Here is an 18,228-nt window from a genome sequence, read left to right on the forward strand (position 1 = left end):
ACGGAAGTGCCACACTGCTCAACTCCGATATCTGAGCTGGATGCCACCACCCACGCGCCACGCAACGCATTGCATCACGCCCCCCTCATCGTCACCGCATTGGTATGTTGATACGGATACAGATAGCTATTGTACAGCATCGCATTCGCCTCTTATCCCTTAGAGTTCAATAAAGTAGATCAGTAAACAGTCAAGATGGTGAGTACTTCGGGCTGGCCTGGCGTTGTTTGGTACTTACTTGGATGTGATGCTGACGGTTGTCAATGATACAGTCGTCCGGTGTTCAACCTGTATGTGTCATGTTTGGACCTTCTTCCTTGAGCTCAGAGTGTGGGTCGGGGTGGGGTTGGGTTGGGCTGGGTTGAATCATTCTATCTGTGTATGACAGCGTGAAGATGGTGGATGAAGTGTGGAGGAGATCGAGGATTGATCAATCGTCTCCTGACTCCTGTTGCGCTTGTGACCTCACCCTTGCCATGGAGTTCGATAACCCCTCTTGTGCCCCGTTTACTACCCCTTCACTTTCTACGCCCCATGTCGCATGTCACCTTGTCTCCCCTCTCCCGCCGTGGCGCTTCAATCCGTTGAGCCCTCACCGGCCACACAATCATGCACCAGTCTTTACGTCCCCGCTTCGCTCCAGTCTGCTCCATCGCGTCGTTAGCCAGCCTCACTCTATTTCGTCCTCGCTCGCGCGATCAATCCGCCGCTCCTCCCACCCATTCATTCAACTATGTCGTACACTCGCTGATGCTCGCCTAGTCCCAAGAATGTCTCGAGAAGTTCCAAGAGCTCAAAACCGGCAAGAAGCTATCCTACGTCATCTACGGCCTGTCCGACGACAAACGATCCATCGTCGTCCTCAAGACTTCCGAGGATAAGGATTTCGACAAGTTTGTTGCAGAGCTGCCGGAGAAGGAGTGTAGGTGGGCCGTGTATGACTTTGAGTTTGAGTTGCCAGGCGGAGAGGGTGTGAGGAATAAGTTGACTTTTGTCATGTGGTGGGTTGGATCTTCTCTCTTGTGTCTCCGGCCTTCTGTCATCGTGTTCTGTTCTCTTTTGTTGTCTGATTTGGAATTCTGGGCGGCGCGGCTATTCTTGGTGATGGGGAGTGTGGGGTGCATGAGCTTGGGGAGCTTGGGTCAGTAGGGCAGAATGGACATTGCACCCGAGAAGGATTCAAGGCAAGGGGGGATTACAGAGCGAATGTCGTTTTTAGATGGGTTGATTGGCGTTGCGCTCGCTAAGAAGAAGAACATGCGATTGGGGATGGAAAGGGGGATGGGAGATCAGCCGTTTGGGCGGATGTGCCGTTACGTGGTCTCGCAGTCTACTACTAGCTTCTGAGGAGTTCACCCCGCGAAATGTTGCGATCTCAATCGGAGGAAGCTCAGGCGCTGTCACCAATCGACTAACGCCCCTTCCTCTCTTAGGTCTCCCGACGACGCCAACGTCCGGAACAAGATGGTCTTCGCTTCTTCCAAGGATGCTCTTCGACGACGACTCGAGGGTGAGTTGTCCGTGACATGGGTGGCAAGAGGGGTTCGCTCATCGTATATTCTCTCACTCCCACCTCGTGTCTCTTGTTCTTTTCCTTTCTCCTTTCGCACTGCACTATATTGAAACGATAACAACTCGTCCATCTACTCGACAACACTCCACATCACTTACGCTCCACGCATATCATATCTCCTTCTTCAACAACAGGCATCGCCATCGAGATCCAGGCCACTGAGTACTCGGAGATCACCAAGGAAGCAGGTGAGCGGCGGGCCTCCTTTTCCCGACAAGGCCATTTTGCTGACCTTGCCGCTGTCTTGTGTACTTCTTGTTCTTCATAATTTCCCTCGTGTATCGCTGTCTTTGCACATTCCCTTCGATAGTCATGGACAAGGCGCTCCGAAGGTAAATGTCAGATCGATCCAAGTCTTTAAGTGTTCCCGTGAGTATCAGTGTCGGCGCAAGTATGCGGGCCGCCTCACGCTAATATGGCTTGCCAATGTCGTAGCTCTCTCCTCTTCTCTTCTTTCCTGTCTTTCCCATTTCGTTCTAGAAATCGCTCGAAAATACAGATCCGAAGCTTTCTCTCTATACCTTTCAATTTTGTCCAGGGATGGTATCGAGTGGAAGCAAGGACAGGGCATGCAAATAAGATTGTTGGGTCCATGAGACACTACCCCAGGGGTAAAATAGACTGATCGCTCGGTATATGTGGTTGGGTGTAGGCGGATCGTCTGACCTGTCGAACTGCTGACCGGGTATCTCTTCGAACAAGTCGAAGCAAGTCGATCATGGGCAAATTGTCATAGACCATGTGAGACGCGTATCCCAGAAGGGATTAGAAAGTAAGACAGTACAGGAGTGACGCATTATGAGGCTCGGAGACGATGGCAGAAGGACAAGGACACCGTCTGTCCGCCGGGAATGCGGTGAATTTGTCCAAAGCGAAGGCTGAAAGAAGGTCCCAAGCTCTGAACGAATTGTCCGTGATGTTTTACTAAGAACAGCGCACTGCTGAGTTACGTTTCTGAATTCAAAAAAAAAAAAAAAAAGACTCTCTCTCTAGCTAGCTAGATACAGGGGACGAGGGACGCAGAAGCGAAGCAGGAGGAAAGAGCCTTTGCTACTTGGCGAGGAATTACATGTGTAGCTTGATCCGGCTGTGCGAAGTCTGACTGTCACCTGCTTTCCACGATGCCTTGAAACTCAAGCCGCAAGTCATCTCATCGAACGACTTGTTGGGCAGTAGAACAACCTGACATCCATCCAGAATGGCCATTTGACTACGTTGGGAAGGATCCGCGGGACCGTCGAACAGACTCCAAGTTCCCAGAGAAAGAACGGTACAGCGCGACACGGCACGGGCTTCTGTATCTTGTACCTGGGTGACACCTGTACGGGTTGATTAACAGCATCTATCTGCATTGCCTCTCTGTGTCTTTCTTTCTTCCCCCGAAGACCCGACCTCGATCCACAAGCCCGAAGGAAAGGAGGCTTTCGGGCAGATTTATCCGCTTCGAACCCATTCCAACTGGGAGAATCCCCCGTGTTCTGGAACACTGCAGGTCGTTTCTGCTTCGGGGAAAGTTACGTAACAGAGAACACTCTAACACCGCTCGGTCCGACCCTGAGCAAAACCCTTATCCTTTCCCGTACGTTTACGCGTGTATTGTGATCCGATTGAAATGATGATCACCGCTTACGGAGTGGAGGGGGCTATACGCTGACGCATGCGCTAAGTTGATTGCAAGTGGAGAATGGGTTGGCATCGACTCGGGTTTCACCTTACTTGTCTCCCCTCTGTGCTCCCCATCTCATCACTACTCTTCTGTCTTATTCAGCAGCTCGACCGATCCGTACACTTCCGCCACCTCGCATATATATATACACACACTAACCACTTTGATCTAGATCGAGATCATTCACTGACAACACACGGATACATACACAGGAGAGACAAACGACCCATCATCCGAGATCAATCCGTCTTATCTCATTCTTCCCGCCGCTCCATCTCATCCTACCATCGCAGCGTTTAGCTACAGGCCAAGCCGATCTGGCATTACATCAATCAACTCACCAAATCAACTCACCACGTATCTCAGAGAATACCAAATCAATCTAAACCAATCCAATCCAACTCGGATACGTCTCAATTAGATCGTTAGATTATACATATATAAAGGAAACGAAAGGAAAGGACATTCACAACATCACTCAACCGCAACCCAATTAATCGCCCATATCTTGTCACAACCACCTTTATTCATCCACATCACACCTTTCACGACCTAACATTACACCACTCTACTCCAATCGCATTCATCCTCGTGCTCGTCACTTGAACAAGCTCTCGATACATTCAAATCTTCAGCCAACATGTGAGTTTCAGTGTTACTCGATCGCCTTATCTGTTCTTGCCACCGGGTGCTTTGTCATCGTCGTTGTCGTCAATGCGAGTCTTTCGACCTCGGTCTGATCTCCTTTGTCTCTCCTCGTCTATACCATGGTACAGCATGATCAACTCCCATCGCTCCTGCACTTCCTCCAACGTGGTCGTCATGATGCTTATCGCTTACCTATCGCTTTCTTTCTCTCATCCACCTCACAGGCCAGCCAAGAAACGATGTCAATTCCGAGTCGTCTACAACATTCCCACCATCCCCAAACCCGATGACTCAACGACTCCTCCTGCTGAAGGTTCAACCGAGGCTAAACCAGAGATGACTGCCAACCCTACCCAATGTCCTTCCGCCGCTCTTCGAATTGCCGGAGACTGTCCTCACTGCCAGAGAGTATTTTGCTCCGCGCATCGTACTCCTGAAGCGCATAACTGGTGAGTCAGCTTCTCTCTCTGTCCCGGCCCGCGAACGAAGCTGACCACTAGCACAGTACCGGTATGCAAGCTTGTCGAGACGCAGCTTTCCAAGCGAACAAGGAAAGGCTGGAAAGAGAACGTACGGTGGCGAGCAAGATTGCGCAGGCATAGAGAGCAAATCATAGCATAGCTTCCGCGCGAAGGAGGAGTGTACCATCATCTGTCATCTATCTGTTTGTCACACTAGTTCTAATGTCAAGTATTCCTGAGATCGTATATATCGAACATATGTAGAGTGTTTTTCGTCGAATCAGTCATGAATTATACAATGGAATCAATCTCGGGCTGTGTCGACGACTATCTGCAGCGCATGGTCAATTCGAGCAATGGAAAGCGCACTCTGGTGTCTCGAGACTCTTGCACTAATATTACTCGGATGGAATCAAGTAGACTGCATGCATGCACTTGTCTGTGCGAGCTGATGTACGAGACTATCTCGCGGACATTGTCATTGACACCGATGTGGGACGGGATTGAGATTGATGCAAAGGCCGGAACCGTAACAAGCAAGGATAGGTAACTTACTCGTAACGTTACACGAGACAAGAGTAGTTGCAGGTATTTCGGTATCTGCGTACGTCATGACCGGGAACAGCAACGCATTTCATTCAATCTCTCTTTCACCCAACTGTCAATCGTACACGTTTCTTTTCTTCTTCGCGACTCTTGTTTCTATCCGACTTGGACTGACATTCCGCATCGACTCCCAGGTCGTCTCTCACGATGTCATCCTTCAATCCCCATAAAGTCCCTTATCAGCCATACACGCCGCGACGTCAACGGTCGATGAAACCGGATCGACCTCTACCACCGCCTCCACCCCCGGAAGACGGAGAAGATGTAGGAGCAGCCAACGCGTTTGAGCTCGCTCAAGGATTCACGTCACCTCCTTCACCACCTCGAGTGTCAACGCTGTCGTTGACCGACAAGGCATTGCCCACCCCACCTCCTCCATCTCGACCACCACCACCACCACCACCGCCCTCTGCTGCACACGAAGGGGAAGAGTACGATGACCGGTCGAGTAGGACGACGACGTCACCTTATGTTGGTAGTGTTTCCCCTCCAGGTGGTACACAGATATCTTCAGCGCATCTCCATCCTTATCACTCGACGTTGCCTACCTCATCCATGCAACCACCCACGATCCTGACGCCGCTTCGAGCTCATTATCTGAAAAAGACACTGGTCAACCTTCAAGTGGCTTACGAATTGAACTTGATCACCGATCCCGTCCTGGGAGCCAATGCTCTTGGTCTCTTGGGCGATCCGTTCGTCCTCCCCGAAGCAGCCAAGAAGGAGGCTCTGGCGAGAGTTTCCGAGATCTCAAGGACAGAAGGAAGCGTGGGAGATTTACCGTTCATGCGATTCATGTTCCATCAGTTCCTCTTACCGTTTCCGTTCTTGGCTTCTGCCCCAACGACGTTCTGGTCGGCCAAGGTCCAACCGTTCCTCTCGTCGTTTCTCACCACGACGGGCATCGCGGCTCATGCTACCATGACCGATCAGGAGAGGGAGGTGCAGGAAAGTCTAATGACGAAAGAAGAGAAGAAGGAGGTTCAAGAAAGGAAGAAGTTGTGGGCAAAAGTGGAGAAACATCTCGCATTGATGTTTGGCGTAGGGATCAAGTTGACCTCGGGCGAAGAGGTCGTCAGGATAGGACAGTCTGAACTGAGAAGGTTGGAGGAAATGCAGCAGGAACGCAGGAGGAAATGGATGGAAAGACATGGTGGTCCACCACGACCTGATGGTCAAGGCGGACCCGGAGCAGAACTCCCAGTCGCTTTCGAGGTCAATGTGGTCGGTGTCAGGATGGTCGTCGAAAAGGGGAGAGTCAGAAATAAGAGTCATGAAGTGAGTGAGAAGTCTTTCAGTCATGCAATGGACAGTATTGACCACCAGCAACAACAGGAATTCATCATTCGAACAAGGAGAAGTGGTGTGTCCGACGTTTTCGTGTCCAGACGATACGGCGACTTCAAGCGATTGGCTGAGGAGGTGAGCAAGGCTCGTAGCGAAAGGCGCATACCGCTGACTTCCCTGCCACAGCTCCGCATCGCCTTCCCCGACTACCCTCTCCCGCCGCCTCCGCCCAAAGACAAGACTGTAACCGCTGCTCCAGCCCCGGTGGTGTCAACGGGTTACAGCGCTTACAATCCTATGCGTATGATTTACGGGTCTGGATCGCCCAACCCTGCAACTCCTAGCGGATCCGCTACCCCCACGACGTCTGATTCCGCCGCTTCGGCTCCTACTAGCACGCCTTTATCGAGGGAGAAGAACCGTCTTACCCTTCGAGCTTATTTGACCAGCATATTGTCATTACCCTTTGTGATCAACTCGCCAATCTTGCGATCGTTCCTTCTCTCGGCGCCGACCGTGCTCACACCTCCCGAAGCACTGGATTGCCAAAGACGGTTGGAGGCGGACGCTGTCAGAGAAGAAGGCAGAAAGAGGTTCAGAGAGGAAGCAGAGAAGAGGATTGAAGCGCTGAGGGAAGGGTTGACACAGTTCAAAGGTGATGTGCTCAGCAAGGAGGGTGGACTGAAGGGAGTCTTTGAGGTCGTCAAGCGGGTGGAGAAGGTAGAGGACCTTCCGAGAGCCGAAGCTAGTGTGCTGGAATGGGGAAGAATATCGTACGTCTTCTATTTCTATCACTCAAACATTGTTGAACATCTGGACACGGAATGAGGCGAGACTGACTGCGCTCTCTTGCAGACTCGCAGCGACGATCTTCCAGCTCTTTGTGGCCTCGGACACTGCTTCAGACACCCTCACTTCGCTCAAGAGATTACACGGTCTCATGCCGTACTTTGTCTTGAAGGGTATTCTCAAGATCTCAAATCCAATGGCTATGATTAGAGGTAAGACGAGAAGTCGACCAGTACTTAAGTATGTTTCATTCTGGATCTGACTGTTCTTCTTCTTCACAGGTGTCCTCGACTTGTTCCTTGCCAGGCCTTTTGGTGGACAAAGTCTGATCCAGAGGATGTTCTCATCTTCGCTTACAGAAGATGTCAGGCTGTTAGCCGAGGACATAGAGGCAGTGCAAGAGAAGATCGATGATCCAGTCTTGTGCCAGAAGATCGAGCAGTACGCCAATGCGCCCTTTGAGATTCAGGAATATTACAGGAAAGATGCGGGTGAGTTGTCGGGTATTGCTCCTGTGCATTGAGAATCGACTGACATGACCTTTTTCTTTGCAGCCTCCGAAGGCGTAGATTTACTGGTAGTAATTCTTCGGTCCCCCGAAGTGCCGTCTCTCTCCCGTCCCCAGTTTCAGCGAGTAGCCAAGGCCACCCGAGCGTACAGAGAGTACAAGGATGCTCAAGCAGAGTTGGACGATTCGGACGATGATTTAGGACCGGATAGCGAGGATGCTTGGTTATACGAAGATCTGAGTATTTTATTGAAGCTGTGGATGCGGAAGAGGGAGAAGGAGGGGTTGCTGGCGTTGATCTTCGAGGTGAGTTCTGCAGACTGCAGGCTTTCGGTCACAGCTGACGGGGGCCAATCGCTTGGATCTGCAGGGAGTCACCGCGGAATTGCTCAAGGACATTATCACAATCTTCTATGCGCCTCTTGCGCAAGTCTACAAAGCGGCTAGCATCGCTGATTCCCTCGGTGACATGCAAGCATTCATTAACGATATGATCAGAACAGTGGAGCAGGTTGAGGAGCGTGAGTCTGGGTTGTTCTACTTGTCAAAGCTTGGCTGATCACTTTGTGCATGTCTACAGTTTCTCAAGAAGATCCCGGTCGAACCGTTCAAACATTCATCGACCTCGTCCAACGGCACGAACAGTCGTTTTACTCGTTCGTACACAACGTTCATTCGAAAGGACAAGGTCTATTCGAAAACCTCATGGGTTGGATTGAACTCTTCCTCACCTATGCTCGAAGTGGTCTGCCCCAACCACTGGATCTGGAATTCATCCTGCCGTCAGGAGAAGAGGCTCGTCGCGAGGTCATGCGAGAGGTAGACGAAGTGGCCAATTACCACTACAAGTTGAAGGTCGCTCACGAAGAGAAGATCCGACGTCGCTTCCGATCTGCTGCTGGACCTGGTGGTGGAATCGGCGAGGGCTCAACCGAAGAGGCCGCACTGCTAGAGAGTGTGATGCAGACTCTGAGTATTGGAGAGACCACGATGGGGGATGCAGGCGAACTGGCTGATGAAGAAAGTGAAGATGATGACGAAGAGGAAGAGGAGGAAGAAGAGAGGCAAAGAGCGCTCGCAGAATTTGGATATGAAGCAGAAGAGGAAGAAGAAGAGCAACGGGAAGAGGGTCAAGCAAGTCTGGGTGTGGGAGCGGCTAATGACAAGGATAAAGAGAAAATCAGGAGAGGATCGCATGGTTCGGGACATCGAGTATCTTTCGAGAAAATACGATCATCATTGGATTTCAAGCGAAAACCATCACCGGATATCGAAAAAGACAAAGCAGGTGTCACGTCGGGTAAACAGCAGCAACCTTCGGGATCTGGATCGGGATCGAGATCACCGAGACCGAACCAGACACAAACCCAACCACCGACATCTGGAAGAGGCAATGCTACCACTCTCCCTGGTGTGAACGGGAGAAAGAAGAGGAGAAGAGAGAGGAAAGAGAGAGAACAGGGATTGTTAGTTCCGCCTGAGACTAAGGCGATTGCGGAATTGAGACCCCTCTTCGTGGAGATTGTGAGTTGGTTTCATGGTCGGGCTGTTGAGCGATCAGAGCTGATGAGGTTTTTCCGTTAGCTACGACCCAATCTGAGAGTAAGATTACCGAAATGAACAAAACTTCTTTTGATGGTTCATTTATAGATTGGTGGAACAAGATTTGGGAACTGGATTTGAGAGATAGCCAATGATCTTATCTTGTCATTTGGGCATCTCTGCAAGCTACGTTGATGATATTTAGTTTTCGTGGTATTTGATACTGTGGCCCTCATCATATTCTGCTGCACGGGTTGTATGCATACATGAATACTGTACAAGATGAGAATATGCAGCTGTCATGATAGAGTCAGGGATTCCGTACCTAATCTCGTCGTCGAGCAGCTCCAAATCGTGTCTGCACCGACATACAGACGGTCAGCTTTCCACATTCGCGCATATGACCTCGAGAACAGAGGATTCTTTTGTTCTTTGTTGTACTCACCAAAGAAACCTCTCGAACGGTATACCGTCTTAACAAACTGCCGAAATTGTTTTTCGTCGGATCAAGAGCTCCATTGGCGAGTTTACTGCCAGAAGGGAAGGACGACAACGCAGGTATGGTCACATACACAGCGATGACGGTCTGATCATCATTCGAGCGCATTCACAAGAAACACATAATATCAGCCTCGACTCTCATTGAGTTGACACCATGTCTTGTGGAAGTTTGGCGGGTAGTAGAGACGATAGGATGAATTGGGATTGGGAATGGGAATGGGAATCAGGACGCGCAAACTGACCTTTTGAACCAAGGCATTGACCCGCATGACGGTATTGATCCATTTCCAAGTCGTTCGTTCTTCGTACCAGTCTTGATTACCGTACGGCGACGAGACTCTGTCTTGACCATCTTCGTATACGGGTATGACGATACAGGCGAAGCTATGTACGTCGTGGCCCCAGGAAGCCATGGATCGTTGTCAGTACATGACCGATAGTGTACCGTGATGGGGTGGACCATGGTGACTCGACGAGATGGAGCGAGACTCACGCAGAATGTGAGAATACAGGCCCTCTTCTGTAAAGCAACCAATCTGCGCAGAACTTGATACCGTCTTTGACGACCCAGCCGAGGGATCTGAAATGATGATATGCGACGTACGACACCATGACGGGATCGTCAGGTAATAGCGGGGTAGGAGTGGAGAGTGCGAGGGAGGTGCCGAAAGGTGGGGTGAGGAGGAGCGATAAGAGAGCGGGTCCTAGAGGTGGGTATGTCTCCTGATCATCACGAATTGGAAGAAGGGTCAGCACCGTATCTGTGATCGGAACGGATGGAGTGGTGAAAAGAGAGTGCTGGTACTGAGGTCACGAATTCTGATGGTGGTCTGCTTTGGACGTGTCCGAATGGGCATCAAATACGCACCGTGACAGGATCGTAGATCTTCAACACTCCCAATCCGAACGAAAGGAACATAGCCTCCTCCAGCGACAATTGCAAATGCTCCATCTCCTCGACCAAACTCTCATCGAACAGATCCTCCTCCCCCAACTCATCCTCATCATCCTCCTCCACGACAATCTGTGTTGAGGTATCTTGCGCGACGGCCGTGGGTATCTGTGCCGTACTGGTAGATGGTCCATCTGTACTGGTGGTGTCTGCACTCATAGCGGGCGCAGTCGGAGGTGGGGGAGCGGGTCTTCTTTTGAAGGCTTTTCGTCCTCTGTTCCTATTTTGATCGGGTCTAGTAGGCCTGACCAGGAACGTCTGAGGGGTCAGTGATGTCGGGTCGAATGTCCCTCCTGTCATTGTAGTGCTCGTCGAAGGAGTAGGTGAGGAAGGTCGAGCGGGTACTTGGCCATCCACTTCTTCTTCTGCTTCTGCTTCTGCTTCTTCTTCTTCTCCTTGCGCTTCAGCTCCCAATGCCGAAGGGGACTGTCCAGACGCAGGTGGTACCAGGGTATCGAAAGTAGTAATGGTGGTGGTGGTGGTAGCGGAGGATTTTATGATCTCCTCTGCCTGTTTTGCGGCTGCTAGCATAGCTTGCGCTCTGTCAATTTTGAATTGACGTCGAGCGATCCGTCGTTGTTCTCTCATCTGTTCAGCAGCGAGGGCTGTGAGATGATGGCAATGAGTCAGCATCGTAATTCTTGCGGATCATGTGGAATGCTGAGCTTTATGGCTATACGGAATAGCAGATGAATTGAATCAAGGAATGCAGAATAGCAGGAAGGAAGGACGGAAGGCAGGAAGGAAGGACGGAAGGAAGGAGACTCACTGCCACCGCCTTTCAGCAGATCCACCCTTCTCTGCTTCCAACTCGGTTCACTCCTGCTCAAACTCCCTTTCCCAAAGAAACCCTTGTTGAACAACGTCTCCTTACTCCCCTCATCTTCGACCCACACGCTCCGAGTGACAGGATCGAACGTCCCTATACATACAGGATACTCGATGATCGTCTTCGTTCTGCTTCCTGCCCCTCCTGCCGAGGTCGATAAGATCGAAGGAATGAAATTCGACAGGAACGATATGTGTGTCTTCTCCGTCTCATCAGTCGGTTTTCCTTCCTTACGGTTGTTGGTGCTGAACCGCTGGTCTTGGATGATCTGGATAGGTAAGGGCTGTCCGTATTTCTTGACATTGGCGAGATGCCGAGCTCGACCAGCAGTCATAGGTTGTTTACCACCTTGCGTAGGAGTGACAGATTGAGCTTGAGCTTGAGGTTGGGACGCTACATCTGAAGCTGGCGAGACAGTCTTGGTAGCACTCGCACCAGCCGGTGCTTCTGCCGTGGTTGCCATAATGGTCGTCCCAACCGATAATGTGAGAGCTGCAAAGGTGTAAGCAAAAGTGACGCTGCTGAAATGTATGTTCCAATCCTACGGAAAGTGAAATCTTACAATCCACTCGAAGCCAACTTTGCGGTGGAGGTCTGAACTTTTTGATACTCAACCAAACATCCATACATCACTTTCAGCATCCCTCTCACATGGCTATCTATAATCATTCCGCACAGCTTCTCCAGCGTCCACTATCCCCTCACACAACTAACGCTAGATCTACCTGAAAAGAAACCAAGAAGGGTTTGAGCAAACACGATCAAAACACGCACAAGCAAGACTTTTCGTTTGCACACGGTCTCGCTGATTAAAGATTGATTTGTATATATCCAGTACTATTTTGAGGAGGCTCTTTCGGGTATCTTAGTATAGATTGAAACGAAACATCGCAGTCTGATCACTTGGACTTCTCCTTGTCTTTGGGCGAGAAGGCGTGCTTGATCTATCATGTAGAGAGTTGCTCGTCAGTACAATCTGATAGCTGTCATGCCACAAGATCAACAGTCCACCACTCACCTTGCCAAAGATTCCTGACTTCCTCTTCTTCACGTCTGAGCTAGCAGTAGTATCCCTGGTATGCGTTGACTTGGCAGGTGTAGAAGCAGGAGTGGAGGTAGCACTGCTGGGAGTGGCAGCCGCGACCACCCCGTTGGATGCAGGGACGGGAGGGGCGGTCTTGGCAGGAGTAGCAGGAGGGACCTCGGAAACGGGAACCGGCGTGGGCGCAGAAGCTGATGCGGTAGGAGCCGATTTGGAGATGTTGTTGGCTGGGGTATCGGGTGAGATTCTCTTCTCGTCGGCAGCAGGGACTGTGGCGTTACCAACGGGGTTGGCCTCAGCCTTCGCCTTCTCGGCCTTGAGGTCTATAGCCGGGCTGTCAGAGATGGGCTTCGTACCCGCGGTATCGGATGAGACGTCGGTGGAAGCGAGAGTACGGTCCTTCTTAGGGTCCTTGGGAGAGATAGTCGTGAAGACCGGTTGAGGGACGTGGGTGTGGTTGTCTTTTGTCTCGTCCTGAGCAGGGATATCGTGCTCTCGCTTCTCATCAGCTTTCTTTCCGTCAAGGTTGATGGTGTCGGGACCAGGAAGGGAGGCTGTACAGCAACTGGTTGTCAGCGCCGTTCAGTCGCTAGCTGAGTGGATGCTCATATACACACTCTTGGGAGGCTCGCCATTGGGAAGGGGGACACTGGCAACACCGGTGGTGTCCTTTGATGAGTCAGTCTTCAACTCCTGGATCTTCTCGTCGAAAGTGTCAAGAACCGCTGCAGAAGGGGGAGCAACTGCAGATGTCGTGTCTGTAGCGCCGTCGACCTTCTCCAATGACTTGACATCGATACCCTGCGCTTTCGCCTGTTCGACGGAGAGCTGTTGAGAGGGTGAGGTTATGTCAGTGCCCTCCTTGATTATTCATCAGCACACCGAGCACCAGACCTAAATATATCAGGGCAACGTTTCTTCGCACTTACAGGGCTGGAATGGGTGAGGTCAACACCTGTAGCACGTTCGACCACTGCAGCAGCACCTCCAACAGCAGCACCAAGAGCAGCCATTGCGGCACTTCCGTACTCAGCAGCCTTCTCTGCGAGGCCCGGAGCTTCGTCACTGGTAGGTGCCTCACCGACATTGGAGTGTGCGGCGACTTTGGCCCTTTGAACGGCGATAGACTCCTCCGAAAGGGGTTTGGTAGCCTCGGGGTTCGCTTGGTGGGCAGCAGCAGCGGGCAGAGCTACGGTGGCGGCAGAGGCGGCGGCGGCTTGTTGTTCGTTGCCACCAACGGCGGAGGTGGACGCAGGCGCAGGCGCAGTGGGGGCAGAAGTGGTGGGGGGCAAGGTGCTGGTAGTGGTAGTGGGTGAGGTTCGGGTGGTACTAGTGATTGCTTTTGGCTTAGCTTCGCCAAAGCTGATGGGACCACCGAGGGAGAGGAGAGGGTTGGGGTTGGAAGCGGTTCCAGGTGCAGAAGAGGCGATGAGAGTCGAGGGCTCAGTCTTGCTCTCAGCGGGCGCGGGGGCAGGGGTATCGGGAACGGTCGTAGGAGGGACAGTCGAGGTGTGTGTGGACTCTTCCTTGGTGGTTGGGCCGTCGGCGGATTTGGAGGTGGTTGGAGAAGACGAGGTGGAATGGGCAGCAACCGCAGCGGAAGGGGCGGTGTAGACATTGTTCATGTTGCCAGCGGCATCTGGGAGTAGCAGTCGAATGAGCCATTGTTCTACAGAGGGATATTGGGAAGATGACTTACCCCATTCCTTGGCTTCGTCCTCTCTCACTTTCCACTCTGTCAACGCGAACCAACATCAGCACGATTCTTCGATCTCGACCAGCATCAATCGCGCTCGGAACGCATAGCTTGATCGTGATTGACTTGATGTATCAGAGACGATGAAGACTGGCGCTTACCTCCGTCCACCACGTATTTGAAAGCCTGCTTCTCACCCCAAGGCAAAGGGATCTCAGCTGCAAAACTTCCGTCGGGTTGCTTGTGCAGGGGCGTAGCATCGGCGGACCAGTTGTTGAAACCTCCAGCAACGTAGACCTAATCGAGTAGAAGAGAAAATTGAATGTGAAGGATTGAGTATCAGGAGCGAGATAGGGTGATTGGACACGTTCGGATGTTGTGATGAGTCGAGGGATGAGCAAAGACGGCGAGCAAGCACGATAAACATAACGATGTCAGTGTTGTCACCTCTTTGCACGTCATACTGAAAGGTGTTGTGTCCTTGCAGCGACACTCACGGTCTGTGCTCCTGGTCCCCAGGTGAAAGTGGCCAAATGGTGATCCGTCGACATTGTTGATTATTGGTGTATTCGGATTGTTGACGTTTGAAGCGATGGTATCGGTCAAAGTGTTTGTTGCTTGTGCTCTGTTTGCTCGAGGCAGAGTCGGGAAATAGCGGATGCAGTCTGTTGATCAGATACCGAACGATCAGTCTCAGAAGTTTGTTGCTGCTGTCTCAAGCTGTTGTCGATTGACTCGAAAGGCGTTGATATGAAGACGGAAAGCTGTGGAACGGACAATAGTCAGAGAAAGAGAGACAGAGAGAAGGATGTGTCGGACGGGGATGACGCACTAAAAATGAGCGCTAGGAATGAGCGAAAAGGTGGGGCAAACCGCACTACAGGTAAACAAATAAAAAAGGAGAGAGAGGCGACGAATGTGGCAAAATTGATCCAAAGCAGCAAAAGAGTCTGGAACATCTTGGAGGAGGATGACGCACGCGCATCAATGAAATAGAATCAACGGCATCGACCCCGATGATCAAAAGAAAAACAAAACATGACTTGTAGCAGCAACAACAACAATGCATTTCGATGCATGACTGCGTATGGTCGACTGGCCCCCTACAATGCACCGTCTACAATCTACTCGTTCCATGCGATGATAGCCTGAGTGGACAAGGTATAAAGGTTGCCTCGTCAGCGTGACCCCTCGTGGCAAGAACTCCTCATGGATGATTCCCATGATTCGCAAACTCACCATGCAGAATACCCCAAATGCCATAGCAGCGTACTGTTAGATTACAGCTGATAGTTAGCTCATCTGCGTCCTTGTCATGCGGGCCGCCATGGCTCACCTCTTTTAAAGCCTGCTTTCCGCTTCTCGACTCGGCTAGCAATTCGGGGATCACGCTGACACTTGCAATGTACAGGAAGCCTAGTTACACGATGACCCTGGTCAGCAAACGCTCACTCATCCCGAAATATCGCAATTTAGACACACCTCCAGCAGTCATGGGAATGACCAGTTCTCCTCCTCCGACACTTGTCCCGAACAGACCTTCTCCGACCTTGATGACTACCTCTTTGTTGCCTGCTCCTGAAGTCTCGGCGATCCAGATTCCCAAAAAGGTGCCGACGAAGGCTCCTACCGCTGTGAAGAACTGAGAACCCATCGCTTGCCTTTTGGTGAAACCGGACTTGATCAGGATGGAATAGTCGGCGATCTACAAACCCGGCACTTAGCGACAGGACAAGTGAGGCATCCATGAATGCGTCTCATCAAAACTCACTTCATGCGGAATCTCATGACAGAATGTGGCGATCGTGGTCACAGCTCCAAGAGCAGGACTCGAGTAGAAGCTCGCAGCCATAGCCAGTCCATCTGTGATGTTATGCGTGAAATCGCCGAACAAGTTCAAATACGCTGAAAGCTTGAGTGAAGGGTTGGGTGCGGGCGAATCGAGATGTTTCTCGTCGGACGGCGCTTGAGGCGTGATGGAAGTGACATCCGAAGGTGACTTTCGGGATCGAAGTTCATTTGATGCGGAGGATCTGGAGTCGGCAACCGAGGTGGATTGGGCGGTGGAAGGTGTGAGAGAGTGGGAGTGACCATGACCGTGACCGTGAGAGTCTCCGCCTTCGGCAGAAGAGTTGAGGACTCGCATGGTCTTGTCGAGGACGAAGAAGGCCGCAAAACCGAGGAAGATTGCGCCGCTGCAGACGGGACGTCAATATATGTTGAGGCGTTGGGGGACCCTTCCAATAGCGATGCCTTCACGCAGGTGCTACCCTCACGCCGATGTACCATACTTGACACGGGGAGGAAAAGGAGGGCAGTAGAGGCTCACCCGATGACAATGTTCCTCTTCTCCTCGACGATCATCGTCCTGCTTCCCGACTCGTCATGGTTCTCCCCAAAGAACGAATGGGGTACCAGATGCAAGAAGACGTCACCCAGTAAGCCACCGGTCGCAAAGGCAATCATCGTATTGAGCGACGTGGGGTCGAGTGTTGCCGGTACGGCCAAAAGGATGAAGTTTGGGATTCTGATGAGGAAAAGATCAGCATCGTTGTTACTATGTGACGGCTAGGCTCCATCTGGTATTGGTTGGGAGTGATTGCATCGGGAGACTGGTGCGATTAAAGTTGTAAACCCTCAACGACACTCACGAAGAGATGTAAAATGTGGCCAGGACTATCCCGACTCGCTCATCAGCCAAGATCCCCATTGACATCTCACTGTTGCAGCTCTCATGTCGGAGTAGGCCTTCCACTCACCAGAGTTCCAAGCGGGCGATTCGAACGGAAACAGCGCCGCGAACACCTTCTTCATGCCTGTCGTTGACTCATGATGGGAAGTAGTCGGTGCGATGAATCGTTTCTGGTCCTATCCGTAAGCGCAAGCGGACGTCAGATGGACACGTCTCACACAAAGGGGGACGGGATCCAACTGACCACAGTTGATTTGGCATAGACTACGGTGGCCAGGACCAGTAACGTCGTGATCGAAAGTACGATCCTTCTCGATGACATTGTGTTTGACTGACCTTTTGTTTGAGATTGTGGAAGTGACAGAAAAGGAAAGAGATGAACTATTATGTTTCTATACGAGTAACGTGGACCAGATTCCAGTCATCCCAAGCGCGAACTACTGCTGCTTAATACGCGCCTTACTTCATTCAGGTCGGGGACATGGAATTCCCTCCACTGCCACATCCGGGGCAAACTCCGATCACAACGCAACCGCACGCGACTGACGTCACTCGATTGCGGTTCTGGCGTCTTGGACTGGGTGATGGTTTTGAACGACATATCGTATTGGAGGATCATCTGATTGTTCTGTTCCACACAACCGTTATATAAACGCAAGAGTACAGATTGACAAAACACTCCTTCAACGCATATACTCTACCCACCGCCACACATTATCACACACACACACAATGTTCCTCTCTGTCAAACGGACCTTCCTCCATCTCGCTCGAACACCACTCATCCCTCCACCCGCTGGACCTGCAGCTGTGGAACTGTCCACCTTTGCATTCACGACCTCTGCTGGACCCTCCCGACTCCGGTCACGTACCATCTCCAGTCGCAGTGTGAGATCGACGACTCTGAACGGGTGTCCTGCGCCTTTCGCCGTGGGGCGGGGATATGCCAGTGATCATGGGAAGAAGGAGTTGTATAGCGATGAAGCGGGTAGTACAGGGGCTGGAGTGAGTGGACGTCCTTCGAGACCCTCTCTAATCGATCACCGATCGTATCCGATTACCGTTCCACCATCGCTGACATAGCCTGTCTTATCACGCTTGGTAGACAGACGACGTAGCACATACAGACGCAGCATTCAACCAGGATGCCAATCCACAAACTTCTGCTAAACAAGTGGAGAGCGAGGTCAGTCACCGTCCACATACCCTAATGTCCCAAAATTCTTATCTGTCCAGCGCTGACTGTCAACCTTGTGTTTTTAGAGCGGGAAGAACTTTACTAAACGATCACCGGCCAATGCGGACCAGTCTCATCCTCCTGGCAAACAGGGTGAGAAAGGGAGCGAGATCCCGTTGAACACTTCTCAATCTGAATCGGGGAAGAAGCACTGAGTTCATCTGAGATCAAAACGGTCTTGCCGATTCCGCATACTCAA

The 18,228-nt window shown here is 51.4% G+C and overlaps 7 protein-coding genes across 7 annotated transcripts; 4 read left to right on the plus strand and 3 right to left on the minus strand.

The window, feature by feature from the left end:
• Positions 1-195: 195 nt before the first annotated feature.
• IAR55_000790 (cofilin) lies at positions 196-1,909 on the plus strand (the record flags this gene model as incomplete). The annotated part of the gene is made up of 6 exons (XM_066943923.1): positions 196-198; positions 273-290; positions 763-1,001; positions 1,434-1,510; positions 1,708-1,761; positions 1,884-1,909. The coding sequence occupies 6 exons, from the start codon at positions 196-198 to the stop codon at positions 1,907-1,909; spliced, it is 417 nt and encodes a 138-aa protein (XP_066805124.1).
• A 2,314-nt stretch (positions 1,910-4,223) lies between these two features.
• On the plus strand, positions 4,224-4,489 carry IAR55_000791 (uncharacterized protein; the record flags this gene model as incomplete). The annotated part of the gene is made up of 2 exons (XM_066943924.1): positions 4,224-4,336; positions 4,393-4,489. 2 exons carry the CDS (start codon positions 4,224-4,226, stop codon positions 4,487-4,489), a joined length of 210 nt encoding a protein of 69 aa, XP_066805125.1.
• A 612-nt stretch (positions 4,490-5,101) lies between these two features.
• Positions 5,102-9,158, plus strand: IAR55_000792 (uncharacterized protein; the record flags this gene model as incomplete). Its single annotated transcript, XM_066943925.1, has 9 exons — positions 5,102-6,232; positions 6,290-6,376; positions 6,428-7,014; positions 7,097-7,242; positions 7,312-7,521; positions 7,585-7,844; positions 7,909-8,059; positions 8,119-9,062; positions 9,123-9,158. 9 exons carry the CDS (start codon positions 5,102-5,104, stop codon positions 9,156-9,158), a joined length of 3,552 nt encoding a protein of 1,183 aa, XP_066805126.1.
• Positions 9,159-9,405: 247 nt separating this feature from the next.
• On the minus strand, positions 9,406-11,825 carry IAR55_000793 (uncharacterized protein; the record flags this gene model as incomplete). The annotated part of the gene is made up of 6 exons (XM_066943926.1): positions 9,406-9,438; positions 9,526-9,666; positions 9,824-9,965; positions 10,075-10,304; positions 10,450-11,138; positions 11,303-11,825. The coding sequence occupies 6 exons, from the start codon at positions 11,823-11,825 to the stop codon at positions 9,406-9,408; spliced, it is 1,758 nt and encodes a 585-aa protein (XP_066805127.1).
• Positions 11,826-12,261: 436 nt separating this feature from the next.
• On the minus strand, positions 12,262-14,651 carry IAR55_000794 (uncharacterized protein; the record flags this gene model as incomplete). The annotated part of the gene is made up of 7 exons (XM_066943927.1): positions 12,262-12,306; positions 12,381-12,958; positions 13,022-13,232; positions 13,334-14,043; positions 14,104-14,139; positions 14,262-14,397; positions 14,598-14,651. 7 exons carry the CDS (start codon positions 14,649-14,651, stop codon positions 12,262-12,264), a joined length of 1,770 nt encoding a protein of 589 aa, XP_066805128.1.
• A 573-nt stretch (positions 14,652-15,224) lies between these two features.
• IAR55_000795 (uncharacterized protein) lies at positions 15,225-17,114 on the minus strand (the record flags this gene model as incomplete). Its single annotated transcript, XM_066943928.1, has 9 exons — positions 15,225-15,248; positions 15,340-15,372; positions 15,437-15,516; positions 15,583-15,805; positions 15,872-16,295; positions 16,430-16,627; positions 16,752-16,776; positions 16,860-16,968; positions 17,037-17,114. The coding sequence occupies 9 exons, from the start codon at positions 17,112-17,114 to the stop codon at positions 15,225-15,227; spliced, it is 1,194 nt and encodes a 397-aa protein (XP_066805129.1).
• A 410-nt stretch (positions 17,115-17,524) lies between these two features.
• IAR55_000796 (uncharacterized protein) lies at positions 17,525-18,184 on the plus strand (the record flags this gene model as incomplete). The annotated part of the gene is made up of 3 exons (XM_066943929.1): positions 17,525-17,797; positions 17,898-17,978; positions 18,056-18,184. The coding sequence occupies 3 exons, from the start codon at positions 17,525-17,527 to the stop codon at positions 18,182-18,184; spliced, it is 483 nt and encodes a 160-aa protein (XP_066805130.1).
• Between the last annotated feature and the right edge of the window lie 44 nt (positions 18,185-18,228).

Source organism: Kwoniella newhampshirensis, chromosome 2, assembly GCF_039105145.1.
Source record: "Kwoniella newhampshirensis strain CBS 13917 chromosome 2, whole genome shotgun sequence".
Classification (NCBI taxonomy): domain Eukaryota; kingdom Fungi; phylum Basidiomycota; class Tremellomycetes; order Tremellales; family Cryptococcaceae; genus Kwoniella; species Kwoniella newhampshirensis.